Source organism: Marmota monax, unplaced genomic scaffold (genome assembly GCF_021218885.2).
Source record: "Marmota monax isolate L192 unplaced genomic scaffold, Marmota_monax_Labrador192_F-V1.1 WCK01_AAM20220418_F8-fsc00035, whole genome shotgun sequence".
Lineage (NCBI taxonomy): Eukaryota > Metazoa > Chordata > Mammalia > Rodentia > Sciuridae > Marmota > Marmota monax.
The window spans coordinates 8,705,601-8,729,487 of NW_026691961.1; the positions used below are offsets into that span (position 1 = coordinate 8,705,601).

General features: G+C 61.9%; 7 protein-coding genes across 35 annotated transcripts in view; 3 read left to right on the forward strand and 4 right to left on the reverse strand.

Moving 5' to 3' along the window:
* The window catches only part of Mapk8ip3 (mitogen-activated protein kinase 8 interacting protein 3), a 39,971-nt gene extending 36,730 nt beyond the window's left edge, over positions 1 to 3,241 (forward strand). For all 26 annotated transcript variants that reach the window (XM_046442127.2, XM_046442082.2, XM_046442101.2 and 23 more), the window contains 7 exons: positions 34 to 182; positions 546 to 717; positions 795 to 908; positions 1,033 to 1,071; positions 1,189 to 1,368; positions 1,462 to 1,611; positions 1,681 to 3,241. In XM_046442127.2, coding sequence (XP_046298083.1) covers positions 34 to 182; positions 546 to 717; positions 795 to 908; positions 1,033 to 1,071; positions 1,189 to 1,368; positions 1,462 to 1,611; positions 1,681 to 1,802 — 926 coding nt within the window. In that variant the 3' untranslated portion in view covers positions 1,803 to 3,241. The remainder of the gene's footprint in view (positions 1 to 33; positions 183 to 545; positions 718 to 794; positions 909 to 1,032; positions 1,072 to 1,188; positions 1,369 to 1,461; positions 1,612 to 1,680) is intronic.
* A 43-nt stretch (positions 3,242 to 3,284) lies between these two features.
* On the reverse strand, positions 3,285 to 4,819 carry Nme3 (NME/NM23 nucleoside diphosphate kinase 3). The gene is made up of 6 exons (XM_046442269.2): positions 4,696 to 4,819; positions 4,242 to 4,306; positions 4,044 to 4,174; positions 3,847 to 3,948; positions 3,662 to 3,774; positions 3,285 to 3,562 (listed from the first exon to the last, which is right to left on the reverse strand). The coding sequence occupies exons 1-6, from the start codon at positions 4,722 to 4,724 to the stop codon at positions 3,445 to 3,447; spliced, it is 558 nt and encodes a 185-aa protein (XP_046298225.1). The 5' UTR covers positions 4,725 to 4,819; the 3' UTR covers positions 3,285 to 3,444.
* On the reverse strand, positions 4,487 to 5,659 carry Mrps34 (mitochondrial ribosomal protein S34). Its single transcript, XM_046442260.1, has 3 exons — positions 5,300 to 5,659; positions 5,093 to 5,135; positions 4,487 to 5,016 (listed from the first exon to the last, which is right to left on the reverse strand). The coding sequence occupies exons 1-3, from the start codon at positions 5,618 to 5,620 to the stop codon at positions 4,724 to 4,726; spliced, it is 657 nt and encodes a 218-aa protein (XP_046298216.1). The 5' UTR covers positions 5,621 to 5,659; the 3' UTR covers positions 4,487 to 4,723.
* A 3-nt stretch (positions 5,660 to 5,662) lies between these two features.
* On the forward strand, positions 5,663 to 8,832 carry Eme2 (essential meiotic structure-specific endonuclease subunit 2). The gene is made up of 8 exons (XM_046446062.1): positions 5,663 to 5,960; positions 6,045 to 6,175; positions 6,546 to 6,644; positions 7,199 to 7,290; positions 7,456 to 7,549; positions 7,667 to 7,782; positions 7,931 to 8,120; positions 8,199 to 8,832. Exons 1-8 carry the CDS (start codon positions 5,663 to 5,665, stop codon positions 8,367 to 8,369), a joined length of 1,191 nt encoding a protein of 396 aa, XP_046302018.1. The 3' UTR covers positions 8,370 to 8,832.
* Spsb3 (splA/ryanodine receptor domain and SOCS box containing 3) lies at positions 8,767 to 14,115 on the reverse strand. 4 transcript variants are annotated; one of them, XM_046442230.2, is made up of 7 exons: positions 13,976 to 14,115; positions 12,880 to 13,017; positions 10,325 to 10,502; positions 10,061 to 10,248; positions 9,883 to 9,985; positions 9,674 to 9,799; positions 8,767 to 9,411 (listed from the first exon to the last, which is right to left on the reverse strand). In XM_046442230.2, exons 2-7 carry the CDS (start codon positions 13,003 to 13,005, stop codon positions 9,083 to 9,085), a joined length of 1,050 nt encoding a protein of 349 aa, XP_046298186.1. In that variant the 5' UTR covers positions 13,006 to 13,017; positions 13,976 to 14,115; the 3' UTR covers positions 8,767 to 9,082. The 4 variants fall into 4 exon arrangements, with proteins under 4 accessions (XP_046298186.1, XP_046298187.1, XP_058434755.1 ...); XM_046442231.2 differs by lacking the exon at positions 13,976 to 14,115 and adding an exon at positions 13,708 to 13,852; XM_058578772.1 differs by lacking the exon at positions 13,976 to 14,115 and adding an exon at positions 13,197 to 13,566.
* Positions 14,116 to 14,191: 76 nt separating this feature from the next.
* On the forward strand, positions 14,192 to 18,029 carry Nubp2 (NUBP iron-sulfur cluster assembly factor 2, cytosolic). The gene is made up of 7 exons (XM_046442244.2): positions 14,192 to 14,509; positions 15,146 to 15,264; positions 15,450 to 15,648; positions 16,521 to 16,675; positions 16,795 to 16,905; positions 17,097 to 17,166; positions 17,480 to 18,029. Exons 1-7 carry the CDS (start codon positions 14,461 to 14,463, stop codon positions 17,623 to 17,625), a joined length of 849 nt encoding a protein of 282 aa, XP_046298200.1. The 5' UTR covers positions 14,192 to 14,460; the 3' UTR covers positions 17,626 to 18,029.
* Positions 18,030 to 18,791: 762 nt separating this feature from the next.
* On the reverse strand, positions 18,792 to 22,048 carry Igfals (insulin like growth factor binding protein acid labile subunit). The gene is made up of 2 exons (XM_046442285.1): positions 21,931 to 22,048; positions 18,792 to 20,797 (listed from the first exon to the last, which is right to left on the reverse strand). The coding sequence occupies exons 1-2, from the start codon at positions 21,944 to 21,946 to the stop codon at positions 18,999 to 19,001; spliced, it is 1,815 nt and encodes a 604-aa protein (XP_046298241.1). The 5' UTR covers positions 21,947 to 22,048; the 3' UTR covers positions 18,792 to 18,998.
* Positions 22,049 to 23,887: the final 1,839 nt, after the last annotated feature.

Consider the following 23,887-nt stretch of genomic DNA (forward strand, 5'->3'; position numbering starts at 1 on the left):
GCCAGGCCTAAGCAGGTTTTACGGGCTCTCCAGATGGCCAGTGGGACCTGAGCAACTACCACCTGATGGACCTGGGCCACCCACACCACTCTATCCGTTGCATGGCCGTCGTGTATGACCGCGTCTGGTGCGGCTACAAGAATAAGGTGCACGTGATCCAGCCCAAGACGATGCAGATTGAGGCAAGTGCTGGCCAGCAGCCTGGGCTCCGCAGGGAGGGCACTGAACTGCTTAGCCGGCATTGCTTCCCCCCTGGAAGCCACATGAGGAAATGGCTAAGAGAATTTACTCCTCTGTTCAAGACATGGGCAGATGAAGGGCAGCTGGTGTACTGTGCTGCTCTGCCTGGAGCCTGCCCTCTGCTGTGCACCTTTGAAACAGGTCAGGGACACAGCTCCCCTCCACCCTGCGCTTGGTCTCTCCAGGTCCTGGCTGGAAGCCTGGTGGCCTGTAGCCTGGGGAAGCCCCAGGGCTCGGCAGGGCAGGCTCCCTTTCCTGTCCTCTCCTGCCCCAGCCCCTGCTAATAGGCTGCTATGGCCCTGCAGAAGTCATTTGATGCCCACCCACGGAGGGAGAGCCAGGTGCGACAGCTGGCATGGATAGGCGATGGCGTGTGGGTATCCATCCGCTTGGACTCTACCCTGCGGCTCTACCATGCCCACACGCACCAGCACTTGCAGGATGTGGACATCGAGCCCTATGTCAGCAAGATGTTGGGTGAGGCACCATACCAGGTGGGTGGCATGCAGGCACAGCTGGGCTTCACTGACCACTCTTCTCCTGTCCCCACCCAGGAACTGGCAAACTCGGCTTCTCCTTTGTGCGCATCACGGCCCTACTCATTGCGGGCAATCGCCTCTGGGTGGGCACTGGCAATGGAGTTGTCATCTCCATCCCCCTGACAGAGAGTGAGTGACTCCCCCCCAGCACCCTACAGTTGTACTGACTGCTGCTGGCTTGCTTGGTTTCCCCGGTGGGTGGGCTCCACACAGCCACGCCCAGGAGGCTCAGATCCCTGCCCCTCCTCCCCAGCTGTGGTCCTGCACCGAGGCCAGCTCCTGGGACTCCGAGGTAAGTCCACAGCGCCTGCCCTGCCCTAGACACAGACCAAGGTGGCGGCTCCCCTGCGCTCTTGAGCCTGCTGGAAATACGGTGACTTGCCCCCCCCCCCCCACACACTGTCTCCAGCCAACAAGACATCCCCCACATCTGGGGAGGGTGCCCGTCCAGGGGGCGTCATCCACGTGTACGGGGACGACAGCAGTGACAAGTCTGCCAGTAGCTTCATCCCCTACTGCTCCATGGCGCAGGCCCAGCTCTGCTTCCACGGGCACCGTGATGCTGTCAAGTTCTTTGTCTCTGTGCCAGGTGAGGGCTGCCCACATCCTGCCTGGATAGCCCTGTGGGTGCAGCCGTGGCCCCTCACGGGCAGCTGTCCTGAGGTCCCTCTGCCCCTGACAGGCAACGTGCTGGCCACCCTCAACGGCAGCGTGCTGGACAGCCCTTCGGAGGGTCCCGGACCTGCCATGCCTGCCGCTGATGCAGAAGGCCAGAAGCTGAAGACCGCGCTGGTGCTGAGTGGCGGCGAGGGCTACATCGACTTCCGAATCGGTGAGTGGGCACCGGCGGGGCAGGCCATGGTATGCCAGGCAGGACCCCTCACTGCTGCCCACTCTCCAGGAGATGGAGAGGACGACGAGGCGGAGGAAGGAGCCGGAGAGGTGAGCCAGGTGAAGCCTGTGCTGTCCAAGGCGGAGCGCAGCCACATCATCGTGTGGCAGGTGTCCTACGCCCCTGAGTGAGGCCATTGCCCCCCTTTCTACTGCCTGATGCCAATATGTACATAGGACCCCGCCGGCCTGCCCCTGCCTGCCCCGGGCACCCATAGTCCCTTTCTAAACTCTCAACCTGCAGCTTTCACCTGAGGCCCAGGCCCCCGAGTGGCAGGGAGTGGCCCCCGAGATGTGGGTGGAGTGGGCCATGGGAGGGAGGCGGGAGAGGGAGGTGGAGAGGTGCCTGCAGCTCCTGGTCAGTACCCCTACCCAGCATACTCAAGTCCCAGGGGCACCTTAGGGCTGGGGCAAGGCAGGACCAAGGTGGTTGTGGGCAGCCCCTGCAGCTGGCCTTGGCTCCACTGTTACCTCCTCATTCCTGGCACCCCCAGATCAGGAGCAGGGGCTTCACTCTGCCCTGTCTTCCCACCCAGTCTACTTGCTTTTGCATGCTGCCCTGGGAGAGCCAGGCCTGGTGCCCATCCTATGCCCAGGGGTTTGGCGCTCAGACTGCCCAGGTGCCTGGGCCCTAGGTAAGCCCTATCTAGGGTTTACACCTTCCCTGACTAATGTCCCCTCGGTCCCCGCCCCAGCCTCCCCAGAGATCTGGCATGGAAGCTTGGGGCTAGGGTCCCTGAGGCAGCACCTTCAAAAGACAGACCACGTACCCCTCACCCCCTAAAGCCCAAGGTCGTCCAGCCCCTCACTGACTGGTGTGCCCCAGGCTTCCCCTGGGCATAAGACTCACCTTTAAGGAGCAGGACTTTATAGTCCTGCCCCTCCCAGAATCCCTTAGGGTGGAATTTCTCAGGCTGCTAGGGCAGGCCCCGGCCTCAGGAAGAAGTGGAGGCTCCTGCCCTCTGCTAGGGTTAGTCCTAGGATGCAGGCTCAGCCTCAGGTTGATGGGGGATGGTGCGCTCCTGGGGCCTGCTTCCTGCACAGGGCTCCAAGGAGCCCAGCTCCCAGACACGTACCAAGTGCCTAGCGTTGCCGCTGTGGCCTGCTCCCTCAGAACTGACAGGAGGCTGCCAAGCAGAGGCCGGAGGGGCTATGCCACTGCAGCAGGGCTCTAGGGTTGTGGCAAGGGGGCAGGTGCTGCCCTTGCAGGTCTGCTCCTCCACCTTCCTGGGCCAGGCCTTACTCCTCCCACCAGAGGTACTGACCAGGGCAGTCTGGCCCCCGCTGCCCACTTCCTCCCACCAGAGAAGCACAGATCTTGGGGAGCTGTCCCATGAGCCCAGCTGGCCAACACAAGCTGCAGCCACAGGGAGCTGCAGGCTTCTCCCCACCACCCTGCCACCTCTCCACTGTGATGTATGTCCCATGTCTGTCCCCACTGGAGTGTGAAATGAATGGAGTGAGCTGGGTGGGTGCAAGTAGAGGAAAGGCCGGGTGTGCTTCTCCTCAGGCTTTGGCCCTGCAAGTGAACCCACGTATCTGCTCTGTATGTAATAAACATCTTAACACGTGCTGCTGTTGTGTCCCTGGGACCGAGCCAAGCCAATGCTCACATGGTTTTCCTCCAGTTTATTATGAAAAGAAATGGGGGCGAGCCAAGCGCCAGAGGTGTCCTGCACGACCTGGCCCTCTGCTCCGCGGCCCGCTTCTTCGTAGCTGTCCTGGCACACCAGGTCCGAGGGGGTGGTCCTGTTGGGGGCAGTCCTGTCGGGGGCTACTCGTACAGCCAGTGCCCGACACTGTCCTCCCAACAGAGGAGCTCATCCGACCGGAACCAGAGGGCGATCTCGCGGCGGGCGCTCTCCACCGAGTCGCTACCGTGGATTACATTCCTGCGCGGGACGGGAGCGTGGGTGGACCAGCGGGGGGGGGGGGGGGTGTCGAGCTGCAGGGCGGGGGGGGGGGGGGGGAGGTGCGCAGGCGGGCCTTACTTGCCGACCTCCACGCAGAAGTCCCCGCGAATGGTGCCAGGCTGGGCGTTCATTGGGTCCGTGGCGCCGATGAGTGCCCGTGAGGCGCGCACGACGTCCAGGCCCTGCCACACCTGAGCGCGGGGCGAGCGTCAGTGCGCGCAGGGCTCCGGGGCTGTACCCACCTGCCGCCCACGGGAACTCACCATGGCCACCACGGGCCCGGAGCTCATGTACTTGACCAGGCGGCCATAGAAGGGGCGCCCGCGCAGCTCCGCGTAGTGCTCACACAGCAGCTCCTCGGAGGCCTGCGAGAGGGAGGGCCACCGCGCTGCGCCCCGCGCCCCCGTCTCCTTCCCGCACCACCCAGCCCCCGCATGCGTCCTGCTCTAAGCGTCCGCACCTGCACCAGCTTCAGCGCCACCAGCTTGAAGCCCTTCCTTTCGAAACGCCGCACGATCTCGCCCACCAGCCGCCGCTGCACACCGTCAGGTTTCACGGCCAGGAAGGTGCGCTCGTGCACGCCGCTGCAGGCTGCGGGGACCCGGGCGTCAGGTGGCCCAGCAGCCTGCGCCCCGCCCGGCCCCCTCCCTGAGCTTACCCGCCGGGAAGAGGTTAGCGAAGATGGTCAGCACCAGGCAGATCATGGCGGCGGCAGGACCGGACCTGGAGGGCGGAGCATCTGGGCGGGGCCTGGGCTTAAAGGGGCGCGCAGGACGCGGGGCCACCCACTGCACCCGCTCGGAACGCAGCGCTGCCCCGAGCGCCCGGCGCCCCAGTTCCGCGGCGGGCTGGCCCGACCATCTCACACGCACACGCGGCCCAACGCGCAGAGAGACCAAAACCCAGGATACAGAGTGCGTTTATTCCCAGCCACAGCAACGGGGAAGGGGCCGCCTGGAGGTGGGGCCAGCGCGTGGGACCCCTGCCTCGGAGCGGGATGCTGGGGCAACAGAGGCGCCCCACTTCTCCCCACAAAACGCAAGGCCGCGGAACAAGTCGCCGGAAGGGGGTACACCCAAAAACGTCCATCACAAGGAGCCCCCCCGCCTCACCCCCAGGCGCTTCTGAGGCCCGGCCCCATTAGACCGGGGTCCGCTTGACCCGCCCCTTGGCCTCCTGTTTCGCAGGGTAGTCCCAAGGGTCCGCACGAGTCCTCTCCAGGTTCAGCAGGGGCTCCTCCGCGCTGGTGTCCCCGCTTTTCTTCCGTTGAGCCAGGATCATGGCCCGGAGCAGCGGTGGGTAGGGCACGGGGCGCGGGCTATCCTCCGTCCCAGGAGTGAAGGCGGCGAAAGCCTCCTCCTCGTGCTTGGGTACCAACCGCCAGTCGTGGTACATGACATGCTCGATCTCCCGGGCCTCGGCCTCCGTCTTCCCTGCGGAGGGAAGGCGGGGCTGACTCCGCGCCGGCTGGACAGTTGGCCACGCGCTCCTGCCAGCCAGTAGCCTTACCTTTGAAGGTCAGGACGCCCCAGGCCTTCCCGTGGTCCAAGTTCTGCGAAGCAAGAAAGAGTCGGGTCAGCTCCGGAAGCTGCTCGCCCAGCGGGCGGGGAGGCGGGAGCCCCCTTCCCTGGGATTCGGGGGTGGAGGTGGAGTCGGGGAGAGGCGCGAGGCCAGGGAGAGGCCACACCGCGCCGGGTGGGCCCGGGCCGCGCGCACCTGCGCGGTGAAGTCCGGCCGCACGCGCGTGAGGCGCCAGTAGCAAGGCTCGTCGTGCTGCCACAGCCAGGACTTGCGCGTGACCAGGCGGCCCAGGCCAAAGAGCGGGAGGCGGGCGAGCAGCTGCAGGAGGCGGCTCTCGCGGCGCACGTCGGCCCAAGCGCGCACTGGCAGCCGGTGGCCCGAGTGCGGCCGCGTCAGGGTCTCGTAGTCCAGGGCGTAGAGCTGCGAGTCGCGCGGACGCTCCCGCTGTTCGCGCAGAGCGCGCACGCGGCGGGCCAGCTCGGCGATCAGGCGCGGCCGCACCTTCTTCCGCGCCATAGTGGTGTCCGCAACCCCCGCCTTGCCCCGCCCGAACCCCGTATGTCCCGAGCCGGCCCGCGCCGGAAGCGGCCGGTGTCCCGCCCAAAGGCGTCCGGGCGTGTGCGGAAGTGGAGGGGAGGCCGGGCCATGGCGGAGGTGCGACCCGAGAGGGCCGCGCGCTCGCGCCGAGCCCAGCGGCGGCCCCCGACCTGGGAGGTGTCGGACTCTGAGGCGGAGGGCGACGGCTCTGCAGAGGCCGGAGCGCGGGCTCGGGGCGTGGCGGGGGAGCGCAGGGCGGCGGCGTGGCGGCCCGAGCAGGCTCTGCAGCGCCTGGTGGTGCGCGTGGACCCAGGTCCGGGTTGGCGGGCGGGCGGGCGACGAGCGGCCGGCCTGCGGCCCGCGGGCAAGGAGGGGCTGACTGAGCTGTCTTCCACGGGTCCAGCCGTGCTGGAGGACACTCGTGCTGACGTCCTAATGGAGGCTCTGGGCGCCCTGGACTGTGAATGCCGCATCGAGCCGCAGCGCCGGGCCCGCAGCCTGCGGTGGAGCGGAGTGAGGCACGACCCCGGCAGAGTGAGTGGCTGGTTCTACCCTCCCAGACCATGTCCCGAGTCCTGGCCCACATTTTGCAGGTGCAGCTGTCTGGAGAGGTAGCATCTCATAGAGGGGTGACGAAGCCTGCGTTGCCACTTTGCCAGTATGGAACCAGAACCAGCCTCTGTCCCATAATATTCTACCCCAGAAGAGGCTGGGGTCAGCCCTTAGTCCTGGGCTGGCCTTGGTCTCTGGGAGGCTTGACTCGGGCTTCTGGGGAACAGCCCTGGCAGGGCTAGGCATGACTGCAGTTGCAGAACTACAGGAGTTCCCAGTGTTATCTGGGCAGCTAGGCAGAGGCCCAGAGACTGGCCAAGTGTGGGCAGCAGTGCCCCCAATATCCCCACAGGTGGCTCCTGAGGTGTGGGCTACAGAGGAGCAGGAACTACTACTGCTGCTGCTGCTGGAGCCTGAGGAGTTTCTGCAGGGCACTGCCCAGCTGACCCAGGTGGTTTCCTTCCTTCATCCCATGGTACCAGGTTTCCCAGCCAGGGGTGCTGTTCTGCCAGCCAACATTTAGGGGAGAGGAGCACAGGTGAAACAGTAGAGGGATTGGGAGAGCACAGAGTCAGGACCAGGGTATACTGACTAGAGGACCCTGAGCTCAGGTGGAAGTGTCTAGGCAGGGCCAAGGGCTGGCTGAATTGGTCTGCAGCAGCTGACAGTGCAGCCTAGCCTCTGATGGAGTAGAAATAATGCTCAGCTGATGTTTGGCTAGAGAATGACTAAGTTAGACCTGCTGGGTCGCAGCGTCCATGATTTTAGGGATCCTGCTGTGTGCCATGCAGATGCCAGGCTGGGGTGCAGAGCTGGACCACAGGGTGCTCAGCCTCCCTGGCCCCAGGAGGCAGTGCAGCTGGTTTTTTGGAGAGGGTTGGCTGGACAGAGGGAGTGTCTCTGGCTCTCCTGCTCTTCTTTGCCATTGGCTGTGGGCTGGTGGTCAGCAGTCCCCCACCGTCACAGTCTTCCTGTGAACAGTGTGCCATGTGTTCTTGCCTTCAGACAGAAGGCCCACCCTGTCCGGTGCCTTGGATCTCTCCTGAGAGCCCTGCCCACCCCCACCTGGCTGTCATAGGGCTGGATGCCCACCTATGGTACCATTCACCTCAAGGCCCTTAGTGGGGCTGGCTGGAGTGGGCAGGGAGAGGTAGGGGTGCCTCTGGAGGCTGCTGTCACAGCTGATTCACTGCCCTGGGGGCCCTGGCAGAGGCAGAACTCAGGAAGAAGGGGTGGGGAACTGGGGGGTTGCCTCTGCTCAGGTCTTGCCAGCCCAGTGCCCAGGGGATGCAGCAGCTGCAGAATTCAGAGGTGGTCCAGGCCAAGGAGGCTGTCAGCTGGCCGGAAGTGGAGGAGGTGAGGGCCGTTTGGGCTGCAGGGTTGGCCTTGGTTCAGCATGTGGCTGCTCTCTGGCTGAGAGGTGTGACTCCCAGCATGGTCAAGGTGAGCCCACACCTTCACCATCCTTCCCAGGCTCTGGTGCTCCTTCAGCTCCGTGCAGACCTGGATGTGCTACTGGTGGCCTCCTGGCAAGAGCTGACTCAGCATGTGTGTGCCTACACCAAGGCCCTTGCCCAGCTCCCCTCTAAGTATGTACCCCTTCTCAGGGCTGGGAGGGGGACAGGACCACCAGAAGCAGGGAGCTCTGAGGGCAGAGCAGGGCTGGAAAGCTTTTTGAACTGGGGCAGGTGTGGAAGAGGCCAAGGCTCTGAAGACCCCTCTGCCCCTCCCTTTCAGGCAGTGCTGGGACTCCCAGGCCTTTTCCTTCTGCACAGCAGGTCGCTGGGCTGCAGGCCAGCAGGTGGCCAGAGATGGCTCTGGGTTGCGTGGGGTTTGGTGGAGACAGATCAGGCAGTTTAACCGGGTCAGCCCTGCTGTGGCAGATGCCATTGTCACCGCCTTCCCCTCCCCACGCCTTCTGCAGCAGGTAAGCTCCCAGGTACCCTTCCCCTCAGGTATGAGACCCAGGCCAAGGCCCCCCTGCTCACACCTTTGCTTGCCCTAGGCGCTCATGGCCTGCAGCACAGAACAGGAACGTCTGGGCCTCCTGGCTGACCTCCCTGTGGAGGCCAGCAAAGGCAGACAGTCCCGAAGGGTGGGGCCTGACCTTTCCCGTCGCATCTGCCTGTTCCTGACCACCACCAGCCCTGACCTGCTACTGGACCTGGGCTCCTGACCACACTTGCCGGCCTCTTCTGTCCACCAGCAGGACAGCAACAGCCCACAGGAGGACTGATCAGACCTCCTGAGAGTGGGAGGGGGACAACCACACTTACTAAGCCTGGGGTGGACTCCATCTTTGGCTGGTCAGACTTGAGGTTGGGGGGAGGAGGGGGAAGACAGATGCTCTGAAATCAGCAGAAGAGCAGGGAGGCAGAGGCCTGAGGAGGACGGGGGTTCGTGTTCCCTCTGCCCTGAATGCTCTGGCCACAGGACAGCGTGGCAGCAAGACTGTGCCCAGCTGGGCAGCCAGGAGGACTGCAGGGCAGCACCCCAGAGGGTGCTCCCTGGGGGAGCAGCAGCCTGCCCCCCGACGTAGCAGACCATCACGAGGAAAGCAGACACCGGGCAGCCCAGGCCTGGCAGAGTCTTTAATCTCAGAGCTGTGTAAGACATAAATCCCACATTTGTCACAGTCATTGGGGTCTGTGTGATGGGAACGGCAGTGGACGACATGCAGAGTGAGCTAGAAGAAGAGCAGGGCCCCAGGGCCAGGAAGCGCCAGCGGCTCTGGATCCCCTACAGAAGGGACTGTTCTGGCCTTAGGAGAGATAGGACAGCCCCCATCAGACCTTGGTCCACCTCTTCTGCCCTGCAGGGTGGCAAGGAGGGAGGAACGGAGTGGCCTTCCCAGCCCAAGAAGGCAGTTTTTGTCAGAAAACAAACAAGTCAGGTCCGTCGGCACCTCTTCCTTCGGCAGGGCCTGGCCTCTAGGCTGGGGGTACCAGGTGGGGACGCTGGGGGCTTGCGCCGACTGCAGTTCATGCTCAAGACCCAGCCCAACTTGTCACGCAGCACCTGCTTGAGACCAGGTGGCAGGGGCAGGCCCTCAAGGGTGTCCCCTGAGTCAGGGCGCAACTGGCGCAGGCGGGAGCAGCACAAGTACTGCAGGGAGGTGGCGGTGGCACAGGCACGGATCACCTTCATGCTGCTTCTGGCCGCTGTGGAGCACACCATTGGGTAGAACCTCCTGTTCCTCAGTCTGGTGGCTGCCACTCCTGCAGGGAGAAGCAGCTGAGCCTGGGCCAGCAGAGGACCTAGAAGGTGCTGTGCCAGTCCCAGCCGCACATCTGCCAACTTGGCTGAGTGAGTCAGTCCTGTGGCTCTGGCCCAAGTAATTCCAACATGGCCTCTCCCTGTCCCTCCCTCTGGGGACTTGGGGCCTCAGGTCCCAGGCAACCTGGGCCCACCAAGATTATAGCTGTGGTAGCTGTACCCTGTAGATGCCTGTCTGTTCAGGGTCAGGCTGGGGACCCTCACCTATGCATTTCCTGTTCTTAAAGAAAGTCAGCGTCCCGTGCCAGGCATCCAGGTGCACACCAATGATGGAGCCTTGGCCAAACCGTGATGAGAAGCTGGTCTTGTCACCCTTATGGTGGAGGAGCCCTGGGGGCACCAGGTGAGGGTGAGCCCAGGAGCCATGTGCTACCCTCCCCACCTGACCCTCCCCACCACTGGACCACACGAACCCGTGTAGGAGAGGCCCCAGCTGTCCTCGTCCCTGCCAAGCAGGCTGCAGAAGGTGTGATGGTACTTGTCCAGGTCCACGTCTGACGTCCCAATGCCCACCATCTGCCAAAGTGGGGCTGGGGAGTGTGTGCCTGGGGCGGAGGCCTACAGCGCTGCCCCAGGCCACCAGCCACTTACCATATCAGTGCCATAGACAGGTGAGGTCATCTTAATTTCCCAGAAGTGTTGGCCATCCCCCAGCTCCTTGGTGCCCCGGATGGCTGCGGTACCACAGCTATACTCCATATGGAAGCTGACCTTGCGGTTGTCACAGCTTAGCAGGGCAGCTGAGGACTTATTCAGGTCATCCCAGACCCAGTCAAAGTCTGTAAAACGGGGGGCCAGGTTTGTCCCTGCGCCTCCCAGGAGGGCCTGCCCCACCATCCCCTGCAGGACACTCACACTCATCCTCTTCTCCACAGCGGCAGTCCTTGCCACGGTGCGTGGTATGTGGGCTGCTGCAGAAGGGGGCCTCGCTCTGGCTCTCACAGTCACAGAAGGACTCCCCTGTCACAGGCACAGCACTGGGGATGGATGGTGGCAGGGACGAGGACTCAGGGTCAGAATCGGAGTCACTGTGCTGGAGAGAAAGGCAGCCTGTTCCCACCTGCCTGCTGCCCCAGCCCTACCAGCCCACCAAGTGCTCAGCACAGACGTGGGGACTGGCACAGCCCGACACCCCCACTTCTGCACAGGCTTTCTGGAGACCAGCCACCAGTAGTACTCTCCAGCCTTCTCCAGGCATCTTCTGGGTCTCAGATGAGCTGCAGATCTGGACCCAACAAGATCTGACAGAGACCACCTGGGTCTCCCAGACAACAGTCAGGCTCCTCGGCATGGGGCCTTACCCTGTACTGGGTTGTGGTCCTCTGGTCACCAATGTGTGGGGCAGACCCTCAAGAGGCCCAGTGGACTCATGCTGCCACTTAAAGCTTATACTGTAGGAAGACTTAATCAGGACCCTGTCACCACCTTTAAGGGCCACAGTCCTGAGGCTCTGTGTCCTGGGGGTCTTATTGGCCCCGTGGTCCATCATCAGGGCAGAACTCCTCAAGTTCCTCTCCTGGAAAATCAGCCATAGAAGTCTCTGTGAACCAAGTTGCATCCCATTGATGCCACACAAGCCCTCCTACCCAGAGGCCAGAAAGGTGTGGACAGCCTCTGTCAGTCTGAGTGGCCTCCACCTGCTCTCTGGGCTCTGCTCTAGCCTTCCTGCCACAGACCTGCAGAGCAGCCCAGGGAACCCTCTACCATAAGCTACCTTAGCCACACCATGGGGTCCTACTGCCTTGTGCATTAAGGCCAGTCTCTGCCCAAACCCACAAGCCCCACCAGCCCCGTCACATGTAGTCACACTGGCACCTGTGCCGTGTGCCCACTGTTCCTCCCCCGAATGAAGCAAGCCATGTCCCCAGGAACACTTTTCAGGTTGCCTGCTCACCATTTCTTTCAAATTCCCTGTCCTCTTCCCTTCTTGCTCCTGCTAGACCAAGAGCTCCTCAAGGAGGGCCTGCTCCCAGGTCCTATTCCAGTTACCAGGGCCTCAGACAGTGGTGCATCACCTTTACCCACATCAGATTCAACAGGGGGAGAATGGCCAACACCCTCTGTTCACAGCCTGGGTGCTGCCTGGTATGAGGCCTGCCTCCCAGGGGAAGTCACAAGGAACCATGACAGGAAGCTCAGCTGGCCAGAGATAAACAGGACCATGAGGAGCCTCCTTCAGGGCAGCTGTCCTGCCTGGAGAAGGGTCCTGCCCCACACAAAGCAGGCCAGAGGACTGCAGCCCAGTGACATAGAAAGGGACTCCCCACATCCAGGACAGGCCTACTGAGGAGCCAGGGCATGGGGCACACTGATCCTCCCCAGGGAGGAAGCAAACCTGACCTGCTACCAGCCTCAAGAACACGAAGAAAAGATGAAGGAGGTGTGTTGTTAAGCTTGCTGAGGTGCCAGAAAGGCTCCTGTCACCTGTCTACGCACATGTGCCATAGGCCCATTAGGTGACAGAGGACAAGCAGCATGCATGTGTCACACTGCCCAGCCTCATAGCAGTAAGCTTGTGAGGCAGGGACACAGGCAGACAGATGACTCTGGGCCACATGGTCAAAGGGAACTGGAGGCATGGCAGGAATGCAAGCAGGCCTCTCAAGTTCAGAGGCCCTGAGAAAGACTCAGGACACTGCTGGCCAGGTCAGTAAACCCATGGCTTCCAGTTCTCCTCCAAGGCCTATTGGTCCCAAAGGGCTCCAAGAAGAACCCACTCCTGCCCTGGTCACGGTTGAGCCAGAACTAATTGCAGGGCAGCTATGGCAGCAGAGTGTAGACACCAACTCCAGCCTGATTTCAGGAAGTCAACTGAGAAACCACTCCCCCAGGGTCTCCACCCCGCACCCCACCAGGTGTAATGGCCATATAGCCTGGCCCACAGGCCTAGCTATGGCAGAGATCAATACAGGCTGCTGTCAACAGTAGTGAAGAGTCTCTTCAATCTGCCCTGGCTCTCCTTGGCCTCCCTGAGCTTAGGGGAAAGGGTGTGAAGTTTGATCTTTCAGAATCACAGTTCCTTTATATATATATATATATATATATATATATATATATATATATATATATATGAACCCAGAACACATCTGTGCTGCAAAAGAAACATTTGAATGGATCACAGGGTTAACAGCAGCTACCTCTGGAATCTGGCCAGGCAGAGGGCAGAGAACTTCTGCCGCACAGCTAACCAGAGACCAACAGCCAGTCCCTCCACACACTTCACTTATCAAAGGAGAGGACAGGAAAGAATCTGTCTGTTCTAAGGACAGGCTGGGCGTCCTTTACCTGGCCAAACAGCCTTACTGAGCATGGCACCCCGCAAACATGGCCAGTGCTCTGGCCCAGGAACATCTTTTTCTTTGATTCCCCATCCTTGGAGTGGCCATGCCCACCTTGCCACAGGTACCTACCTGCCCATCAGAGTCATAGCCCCGGTTAGTGGTGCCTGCCAGGGCCACAGCCCGGGCATCAGCATCCCGGCGGGCTGCGCTCAAGACAAAATGCCATGCCCTGCTACTCCTCGGACGTCTGGCCATGCTAGAGAGGACCTGAAAGAAAAATGGTTCTGAGCCAAGGAGCCAAGCACACTAGAACAAGTCCCAGGACCCCCAAGCACATACTCCTCCACTGGAACTTCCCCACTGTCTGTCAGGCTGGGCCACAGACCCACCCAAAGGAGGGGCTCCAGGGCCTCAGATACAAAGCAGAACTCTCCACAAGCCTGTACCTGGGTCCAGAGTCTTAGCACCTTGATCAAACCAAGGCAGACGGTATGAAATGCCACCCAGACACCCATGATTCTGACGGCACCTCTCAGTCCACATAGGCACAGAGGCCCCAGGCCTCTCACAGCAGACTTGCTCCTCCTCCACACGGTCCAGCTAGACAAGTGGAGTCCCCGACCTCGGGTTCCTCATGCCAGAAACACAGCAGTCATCCACCCTGACACTCCCCCTTCCTGCCACACCTGGAGAGTCCTCGCTCACGGGGGACCACAGGCTCCGCACAGCTCCTCTGCTCAGCTCCTCCCGCTCCACACACTACAGTCATGGGCTTTCCGGTACCATTTTAAGTCTGCTCAGGGCTTGCCATTGTTCTGGGGGTGAAATGCAAGCCTCTACGAGGGCTAGTTCTACTGGCTGCCTCGCTCCAGTGGCCGGCTCTGCCCTGCTTTTGGTCGGATCCCCCATGTCCCCAGCTCCACTTTCAACCCTAGGCTGCCGCCTGGACTGCCCCACCTCGTCTGGCCCCTCGGTTTGCGCTGCTCAGGAGCGCAGAACACAGCCGCGCGGTGCACGCCGAATGAATGGTCCAGGTGCCCGGGACCAGGCGGAGGGCGCTGTCACGCCCACGGCCCGCGGCCTCCAAGCTGCAGCAGGCAGGGCCCACCCGCGGTCCCAGCCCAGCCTCCCGCGTGCCGCCCCGGGGGACAAATGGCGGCGGGCCCGACCGCCCGCAAGGTCAGCATGCTGCCGCCGGGGGCCGGGCAGGCCGGACGCCGCTCACCTGCAGCCGCCACAGCCGCGCTTAGCAGGCTGTGACCCACTTTCGTCTCCGACCGGGACGTAAACAATCCCCGCCCCCGCGCTGCATTGGCCCGGCGGCTAGGCGGCCGCTCCAGTCTGGCGCTTCGCGCGGGGGCGGGCCTCTCGGGACATGGCTATTGCCAACAGGTTGTAAGGCCCGTCAATCCCGTTCCGATCTTCCAATTGGTCACAGCTTGAGCTGTCATACCTGAGACCCTCATTCCCATTGGACGTGGACACGGAAGTAGGTCCAGATCCGTTACGTCATCTGAGCCGGAACCTAAGGGCAATGCTCCGAAACTCCTTGGACGACTTGATTGGCTGAAGGAAGCGAGACCAGGCCTATCAAAAGGAGCCGAGGGTGAGCTGTCGTCTCCCATTGGCTCAAAGGCTCCTTACTCTGGCTGTTGGCGAACGGGCCGCGGAAGGAAACGGAAGGAACCCGAGGTCTCAGTTGACGGTGCTATGGAGGCTACTGGTGAACTTGCGGGCGAGGACCCCAGTGCGGGCCTGGGTGAGCGTGCGGGGCGAGCTTGTACCACCAAGGAGTGCCCCGCCTGCCTCCCGCACAGGCGGTAGTCAGGGACCCTGGCGCACCGTGGCCGCCCTTGTCTACGCGGTTTCTGGCGGCACACCACAGCAGCGCGGGAAAGCGCGGCTTGGAGTCCTCTAGGCAACGCGGGTGCACGCCCGCCGGGTTGTGGCTGCTCTAGGTCCTCAGAGCCTCGGCCTTCCCTTGAGAACCGGAGGCCCGGGGCTTCCTCTCCTCACCGCGGAGAGGGGCTGTGGAGGGTGTGGAGACCGCACACGGCTGTGACCGGGGTTTCACCTGTGTCCTGCCGCATTATCAGGGTGCTACAACTTTAGCATTTTTATCGCCCATGCACGCATACACAAGCAGGGCTGCATATGCACGCATTATAAAGTGGAGCAGCGGAGGCTCCACTTAGCGCCGGAGTGGGGGAAGGTTAGGTCTAGAGTTGGGGGGGGGGGCGGGGCGGGCTGTCCTTGCTCATGTTTCCATGGAGAGGAGCAGTGGCCCCGGTCAGAATTCAGGAAGAGGGAGTAATTTGGTGACCTTCTCTGAAGGCGCACTGAGGGCTTATTGTTCCTGGGAGTCTCGGACCTCCTGACTTCTGTTTCTCACCAGAGCCTGGGAACCTGTCTGGCGTGCGGCACATCATCCTTGTTCTCTCTGGGAAGGGGGGCGTTGGGAAGAGCACCATCTCCACAGAGCTGGCCCTGGCACTGCGCCACGAGGGCAAGAAGGTGAGGCCCCTGCCCAGGGCCAATCCAGTCGCTTCACCAGCAGCCACAGCTTACTAATACCTGCCCTGAGCTGCACAGCTTTCCCTGCTGCATGAGGGTGGACACACGTCCCCGCAGCCCCCAAGCAGGACTGGTAGGTCTGTCTGCTGTTTTGTGCCTTGCCCTCACCATCAGCCTCCTTGCAGGTAGGGATCCTGGATGTGGACCTTTGTGGCCCCAGCATTCCACGCATGCTCCAGGCACAGGGCAGGGCCGTGCACCAGTGTGACAGTGGCTGGGTGCCTGTCTTTGTGGATCAGGAGCAGAGCATCTCCCTCATGTCTGTGGGCTTCCTGCTGGAGAGGCCAGACGAAGCCGTGGTGTGGAGAGGTCCCAAGAAGAGTGGTAATGACCCAGCAGGGCCATGGCTGGCAGCCTTCTGTTCTCTCCCAGCTGACCCCTTAGTGCTGAGAGTTGAAAAGCAGCAGGGCTGACGTCCTTGCTCTTGCTTAGCCACTGTTTTTGAATGAAACCAAAATCCAGCTTTGGCCTCCATCTTGGAGACTCAGCTTCTCCCAGAGATACTCCTGCTGCACATGGCCAAGCAGGCAGGCACGCTCCAGGGGGCACGAGATGAGACCCAAGGTCAAGGGCATGGCTCTGCTCCAGGGGGCAGGAGATGAGACCCAAGGTCAAGGGCATGGCTCTGGTGGGTGGCATCTCCATCTCCCAGTTGGGAGGTAAGAGGTCTGCTCAGACTGTATTCACACTGCAGGTGCCTGAGGCCACCCAGTGTGGAGATGGCATTGGGACTGGGCCCTGCTTCCTCTAGACTGATTGCAGGGGAGGCCTCCAGGAATTAGCTACAAGCACAGAGCAGGGGCTGCTCCTGTTGGCCATCTCGTCAGGCTTCAGAGCCTGGGTGCAGATACCCTCAGCTTGCCCTGAGCTCAGGCCTTCGTGGGGTCAGCTGCCAGCCCCGTGGGGTTGGAGTTTGGGATGAGATTGGGTGTGGAGGGTAGCACAAGAGCTTGGGAGAAAGGAGTGCTTGTGGGTGCAGGGGCAGCCTCCACCTTCCTGTTACCCTGCGAGTTCCCCACTTGTGATTGGAGCTCTGCCTCAAGCTGCAGTGGCCCCAGGGCATCCAAAGCCTGTCTGATGGAGGCTGATGAAGCCCTGGGCTAGGCAGTGAAGTCTCATCCGTCTGGGCTCACTCTTTCCTTGGGTCCCTGGTCCTCATGGCACAGGCTTGCTTACCCCACCCCGGGTCTCTGCAGCACTGATAAAGCAGTTTGTGTCTGATGTGGCCTGGGGAGAGCTGGACTACCTAGTTGTGGACACACCCCCCGGCACCTCTGATGAGCACATGGCCGCCGTGGAAGCCCTGCGCCCTTACAGGCCCCTGGGGGCCCTCGTGGTCACCACACCGCAGGTACCACCACGGCCCTATCCTATGCCCTCCCCACTAGGCTGGGTATTTTTTCTGCTGACAACACCCTTATGAGACTGAATTAGTGGCAGACTGGCCTAGTGGTCTCTCCTGATTTCCAGGCAGTGTCTGTTGGGGATGTGAGGCGGGAGCTGACCTTCTGCAGGAAGACAGGGCTGCAGGTTATGGGGGTCGTGGAGAACATGAGTGGCTTCGCCTGCCCACACTGTGCCGTGAGTCCTGGGACATGTTAGGGCTCTTACAGGGGGGTGGGCACCAGGGCACGTGCAGGTCAAGTGGGGCTTTGAGGAAGTGGAGGATGCTGTCACCACTCAGGCCTACTCCGAAACCCTGCTCTAGGTCTCCCTGGCCTTCAGCATGGTGAGCGAGTGACAGTGGGCCCCATGTGGCTCTTGTCTCCTAGGAGTGCACCAACATTTTCTCCAGAGGTGGCGGGGAGGAGCTGGCTCGGCTTGCCGGAGTTCCCTTCTTAGGTGAGTATTGAAGTCAGGCACCGGAGACCCGACTCCCCCTTCCTGTGGGTGCGTCTGTCTGTGCTTGAGTGCCAGGGAGGGAGAGCAACAGGCATCATGACCTCGTCTTCCAGAGTAAAGCGCTGGTGCTCTTGATTGTCTCCAGCAAGACAGGACAGCTGCCCTCCACCTGGCTCCTGCTGGGGACACTGACGTCCCCACTGCTTGTCCCATGTTCGTTGGGCAATCATGAGAGGCAGGACATCCTGCTGGGAGGGCAACAGCATGGCCCACATGTGGGCACAATGCCTGACGGCACCTCTCCATCCTATAGGCTCTGTGCCCCTGGATCCTGAGCTCAGCAGGAGCCTGGAAGAAGGCCGCGACTTCATCCAGGAGTTCCCCAAGAGCCCCGCGTTTCCTGCACTCGCCTCCATAGCCCGGGAAGTTCTAAATGCCACACCTGCTCTGCTCTCCTGACAGGCAGCCCCATGACCGCCTGATGCTGCCAAGGGCTGTCCTCATAGCAGAGATCTGGGTGTGGGTGTGGTTCCTGTGACCTGTGCTCTGTGGACACCTGCCTGGCCCTGCCCTTGGAGATGTCTCTGTGGCATTCCAAGTGGGGCTTATGGCTGGGGTTCCACCTAATGGCCTGTGGCTGACACTGGCACAGGTCCTGGCGTTGTGGGACAGTGGTCCCAGCTCTGGTCACCTGCCCCCTGGAGGGATACACGCAGCCAAGATCCACCCTGTTCCCAGGCTTGCCCAGGACTTCACCTTCCTCAGGCAGCTGTGAATGGGGAGCCTTTGTAAGGTGGTGTACTGGCCTCAGGCGTGTACAGTGACTTTAGAAGAACCTACTATTAAATGGCCTGGTCAGCAGACGCCTTGGATGTTTCTGTCCTTAGTGGTGACAGCTTTTGCTCTCTCAAGCCTAGGGCTGGACCAGCCACAGTTCCCTTGTTCCAGGCCCCTGGAGACTTGGGTGAGACATGTCTGCGTGTTGTTTTGGGAGAGTTTGGCAAGATTTTGTGCTGTCGGAAATCTGAGGGGACATGTAGCCCTGATAGAGCGGCACACCCCAGGCCAAGGCAGAGCCGAGGCCAGAGAACTTGGGGTCAGTTGGAGCTGAAGGGGCCTTTTCTCTCTCTGGTGAGACCAGGAGAACCCTGTGTGGGAAGCAGAGTGGCAGCATGAGCGTGTTCCTTCCAGGGAAACTCACTGCTCCCAGAGGGGAGACTGGCAGAGCTGGGGAGCACCAGGTGTGCCCCCATCTCCTCACTGGCTCTCTGTCAGTATGCGCTGCAGGGCCCCAACCACTACCACAGCTGTGTCTGGCTGCCAGGGACCAGGACACCTGAGAATACACTCCTTGGTCACAACACGATGCCCAAGATGGAGGGACATTTTGCTGAGGTTTCCAGAGGACCTGAGTCAGTGCCTATGGTTCCTCAGGTGGGGAAGGTGTCCTGGGGCCAAGGAGCAGCTGTGAAGGCGCAGCAGAGTCTGGGCCAGTGCCAGAGAATGACACAGGGCACAGAGGACTGAGGTGGTAGCTCCCGGGATGGGCAGAGCTGGGACAGGACTGGATGGGAGACCACAGCCACCTCCCCTTCCCCAGGGTTAGCTCTTGAGGTCACACGGTGTGTCTGCTAGTTCACTTTAATTGTTGGCAGCTGGGACATTGCTGTGCTCCACCTTCTGGTCAGGCCCTTGGGAACATACAAGCTTGCGCCCACCCAAGCATCCTGAGCTGCCAGGACTGTTAGCCCCAGTGAATGAGCAGCCCAGGAGCTGAGGACAGTGAATGGGCAGGGCAAGCTGGGCAGGGGTGCCAAGCCAGGAGCCCTGGCTCAGCAGTGTGCAAAGTGGTCCTCGCCAACATCCCGCAGGTCGAGGCCCGAGACGTTGGCAGGGCTGGCACAGGTGATGTTGTTGTAAGTGTACCCGGGCTGGCAGTCGTCACCCTCACAGACAGCCTGGACAGAGCGGGGCACAACACTGGGGTTCTGCAGGGCAAAGTCCCTTAGCGCCCGGAGTGGGCAGCGACAGTCCCAGGGATTGCCCTCAAGCCACAGGCGCTCCAGGCCTGGAGGCTGTGGCAGGAAGGTCTGCAGGGAGTTGTTCCTGAGACTGAGGTAGCGCAACTGGCCCAGTGTGGAGAAGAGGCCCTCAGGCAGCACTTCCAGGCGATTGTGAGAGAGGTCCAGCCAGAAGGCCCGCTGCAGGGGCCGCAGGAGGTCTGCAGGCAGGGCTGATAGCTGGTTGCCGGAGAGCAGCAGGTACTCCAGCTGGCTGAGGCCCTGGAAGAGCCCCCCGGGCAGGTGTGAGAGCTGGTTGGAGGTAAGATCCAGCTCCTGGAGCGAGTGCAGCCCTCCCAGGCTCCGCTCCTCGAGGCTGGAGATGCCACTGTGCTTGAGGAAGAGCCTGCGCAGCCCTGATAGGCCTGCGAAGGTCTGGGGGCCCAGACGGCCCAGGCAGCTGCCCTCCAGGTGAAGGCTGTGCAGTGTGGCCAGGCCCCGGAACACCTGTCCTGAGAGGGTCCGCAGGCAGTTGCCAGAGAGGTTCACAACAGCCACGTTGAAGAGGCCGAGGAAGGCACCCGCCTTGACCTCCTGGATCTGGTTGTCGTTGAGCGTGAGCACCTCCAGCTGCCCTAGGCCCTCAAACGTCTTCTCTGCCAGCTGCCGGATGCGGTTGTGCCCCAGCTGCAGCTCTTCCAGGAAGTGCAGGTCCTTGAAGGTGCGAGGCCGGAGGCTGCCAATGGCATTGTGTGCCAGGCGCAGCACGTGCAGGCCCAGCAGGCCAGGGAAGGTGTCCTCTGGGAGGCTGGCCACACGGTTGTGCGACAGATCCAGCCAGCGCAGCGCCCTCATGCCCAAGAAGGCTCCAGGGGCCAGGGCTGTGATGAGGTTGCGGTCCAGGTGGAGCTTTTGCAGCCGGGGCAGCTTCACGAAGACGCTGGCCTTTATGCTGCGCAGTGCGTTCCTGCTCAGATCCAGCTCCCGCAGCTCTCCCAGGCCGCAGAAGAGCGCCGGCTGCAGGTAGGCCAGCTTGTTGCCAGCCAGCACCAGCTCACGGAGGCTGCCCAGGCCCTGGAACACCGTGTCAGGCAGCACAACCAGGCTGTTCCAGCCAAGGTTGAGGTCCCAGAGATGCGGGAGGCCCTGGAAGAGGCCCTCCTCCAGCCTGCCGAGCAGGTTGTTGCCGAGGCTGAGCGAGGCCAGGCTGCGTGTGTGCACGAACGAGCCAGCTGCCAGGCTCCGCAGCTGGTTCCTCTCCAGGTGAAGGTGGTACAGGTTCTGCAGGCCCAGGAGCGTCTGTGGCTCCAGGCCACTCAGACGGTTGCCCTGCAGGTTGAGGAAGTCCAGGTTGGACAGGTTCTGGAAGGCCGCTGGGGGGATGGAAGAGAGGTTGTTGCCATCAAGCCACAGGGCCCTGGTGCCATCTGGGATACCGATGGGCAGGTGCGTGAGGTTCCTCGAGCTGCAGAAAACGTTGAGCTCCCCCGTGTCGTCCTCATAGCTGCAGATGCAGATGGCCGGGCACTGTGGGCCCTCGGTGTCTGCCAGCACTCTGGGCTCTGCTCCACCCAGGCCACAGGGGCCCAGTGCTGTCCAGGAGACCAGCAGTGCCACCAGGGCTGGGCCTCCTGTGGGGAGAGGGGATCTGGCAGGGTCCCCCAGAGGTGAACAAGACCCCAAACTTGCTCAGACCTCAGCTATAGCAAGAGGAGGGTCATACTTATAAACTGAGACATGGTCACCCCACTTAAATACCAGAGACTAGCTGGTGGCCAAGCTGGCTCAGGAGCTGACTGCACTTGCCACCCAGGAGGCCGGCAGGTGGCAGTCCCTGACTCAGCTCCCCAGCTTCTCCCAGGCCTCATGGGCATAGCCCCTCGAGCCATGTGGCATCCATGTCCCTGAGGCATGTGCTTGAGCAGAGCCAGGCTGCCACACTGGCCCAGAAGAAGGTAGAAGAAGCCATCAGCCAGGATCTGACTGATTTTGGAATATTCTGCAGATGACCCAGACGGGGTGTCTACTTGTTGCCCTCTGTGGCTCGACAGTGAGCCAGATACCCCTACATGAGGCCCCGAATTAGGGGGCACTGCCCACCTGTTCCCCAGTTTGTACAGCCTGCATGTGGGCCTTTACCCACATTGACAGCAGGACACAGGCCTCACAGCAGAGGGGGACCCAGACTGTCCACTACCCAGGCATCAGGCCCCACTGGGCCAGATAGCAGCCTCCCCAACAAGAGTACCCAAAATCTCCTACTGGGTCCCTCCTGTCCCTGCCCTGAGAGCTCCAGGTCCCAGGTGGGGTCAGAGGCAGCACATCAGACCCCCACCTCTTGCTCCTCTGCTGTGATGCGGAAGAGGTGGCCTAAGGTGGTCCCAAGTGCCGGCTTGCTGGGGGGCTAGTCCAGGTACCCCACAGAGACAGGCAAGGAGCAAGGCAGTCTCCCACCCACCCAGAGCCAGGACCAGAGAAGAACGGAGGCTGAGAGGGCAGTGGGCTCTGGTGGGTGGAGGGTCCCAGGCAAACCCCCCATTTGGGGGTGTGAGGAGACCTAGTTCCGTTCCTGCACCACTGTGCTGGAGCTGAGCGCCATCCCTTCCAGGCCCATCTGTGCTCCCCTCCCACTCCTGAAAGTCCCCACAAGCCCTCCCAGAGCTGAGCCCTGCACTCTCCCTGTGGCTGCCCCACAGGGAAAGTGGCTGGGGGTCACCAGCTGGCTCTCCCCAGAGCAAGTGGCAGGGGACGCTGGGTGCCTCACCTTCCCCGCAGGCCATCCCGCGTGAGAGCAGGCTGCAGCAGGCAGTGAGCAAGGACAGTCTGCTGGGCCGGCTGCCCCTGCCCTGTGTTTCCCCACGGCAGGGACAGCCCGCCAGCCAGCCCTGCCCCAGCCCCTTTAACCCCCTCATGCCGGGCAGCCAGTGTTAGTCCAGATCCCCTGGGTCAGAGAGTGCAGGGAAGTGGCTGGGGCCTTGTCCACCCTGAGGCCTCCTTCAGGATCTGAGGTGGGCTGTGGTGCTGCTCTGGGGGCCATCAGGTCCACTGTGTGCCCCCCATAGGTGGGCTGCGCCCAGAGGTGGGGGTAGGGACACCCTGACAGCAGCCTTTGAAGGGCTGGTGCTCAAGACACGCCTGGGGGACCCAATGCCTAGCTCCTGATACAAGCATGGGCCCTTGGGCAGCTCCTGGGGCACCAGGGACCCCAGGGTCCCCTGAATCTGCCTGACTGTGTTGGGTTAAACCAGTGCCACCTCATTTCCCACTGCCCCGCCCAGCTGCCCAGCATGCTGCCTGCCCTGGGGTCTCCTAACAGCCTGAGTGGGCCTTTGACTGCCTTGCTCCTTGCCTGCCACATTGCATTCGCATTCCAGGCCCAGGGGCTGTTTGGGGTCCAGGCCCAGCCTCAGCCCCACCTGTGACCTCAAGGTCAGCTAATGTCTGACCACTGCTCCTCCCCCAAAGCCTCTTCTAGGAACACCTGGCAGGGCCACTGGCCACCTTGTGTTTGCCTCCTCTGGCACTGTCCTAGGAGAGGCGGGCAGGGAAGACAGTGGGGCAGCCTGGCCTCTGAGTCAGGTCTTGTGGCCCAGCGGTCAGCCTCCACCTGCCCCCTACTTCCTGCAAGTCTCCAGCAAGGGCCTGGTCACCCCTCAGTCACCCCATTGTATGCAGACCACAGGGACGGGTACCTGGTGCCTGGCCTGCTAGAGGTCACCCCTGGGTGGTCAGGCTTTGCTCCACTCCCTGGCTTCAGGTCCCTCTTCCAGAGCCTGGTGGGTGTGGCCTGACCCACACCCCATGGCCTCCAGAAGACTCTCTTCAAGACTCTCCACCCTGCTTGGAACAGTGGGAATGAGGATGCACAGAAAGTGCCAGAAAAGGCAACACTAGGGCTGCAGAGGGGCTGCTCGGGGGGCTTAGGGCTCTCTACACACGTGCCTCCTTGTGAGGTGGGAAGAGGCCGACCAGGTCAGACAGTGGGGAGCAGGGCACTGCAGATCCTACCTGTGCTGCCCTGTCTCCAGGGATTTTCCAGTTCATTCCTCAACCTCTCTTCTGAGAAATTATAGATCCACAGGGAGAAAGTCCATGCCTGGAGCCCAGAGCGCAGTTTACACAGCCAAAGTGCGGCCTCAGCAGGCCTCTGAGGCCAGCGGCCGAGGCCTCTTCTGAGAGCCCCACCCTGGCTCCCAGGTGGATTTGGAAAGACGAGTCAGTGTCACTGTGGTTTACTTTGGGAGAGGAGGGGCTGGGATCTTCTTGTCCACTGAAGGCCAGCTTTGTATGGTGGGGACACCCCAATCAGGATTTTGGTAGCTGGGTTAGGCCCACATCAGCCTCTCAAATTCCGCGGCCACACAGGGGTATGCATGACACACTGCTCAGCCCCTGGGCTCTGCAGAAGATGCGTACCCTGCCCCGGCATGGCCCTGCTCCTTGGCAGCCGCTCTGGGCCACTAGAGCATGTCCCTGACTTGAGATCAGGGCTGTCTTTGGCCCTCAGGTGTGTGGTGACGCTAAGCATGGGCTCTGGCTTCCTCTGACATCAGAGGAAGATGCCTCTGCCTGTGTGGGATGGTTCCCAGGCAGTTCCCAGCAGTGCTTCCATGGCCAAGGGCTGTGAGTCCCGTGGGGTGCACTTGCAGGGTTCTGGGTGGTGCAGACCCAAGCACCCCCATCCTCAAAAACGCCTCCAGAGGTCTTTGTGCTTTGCTGCT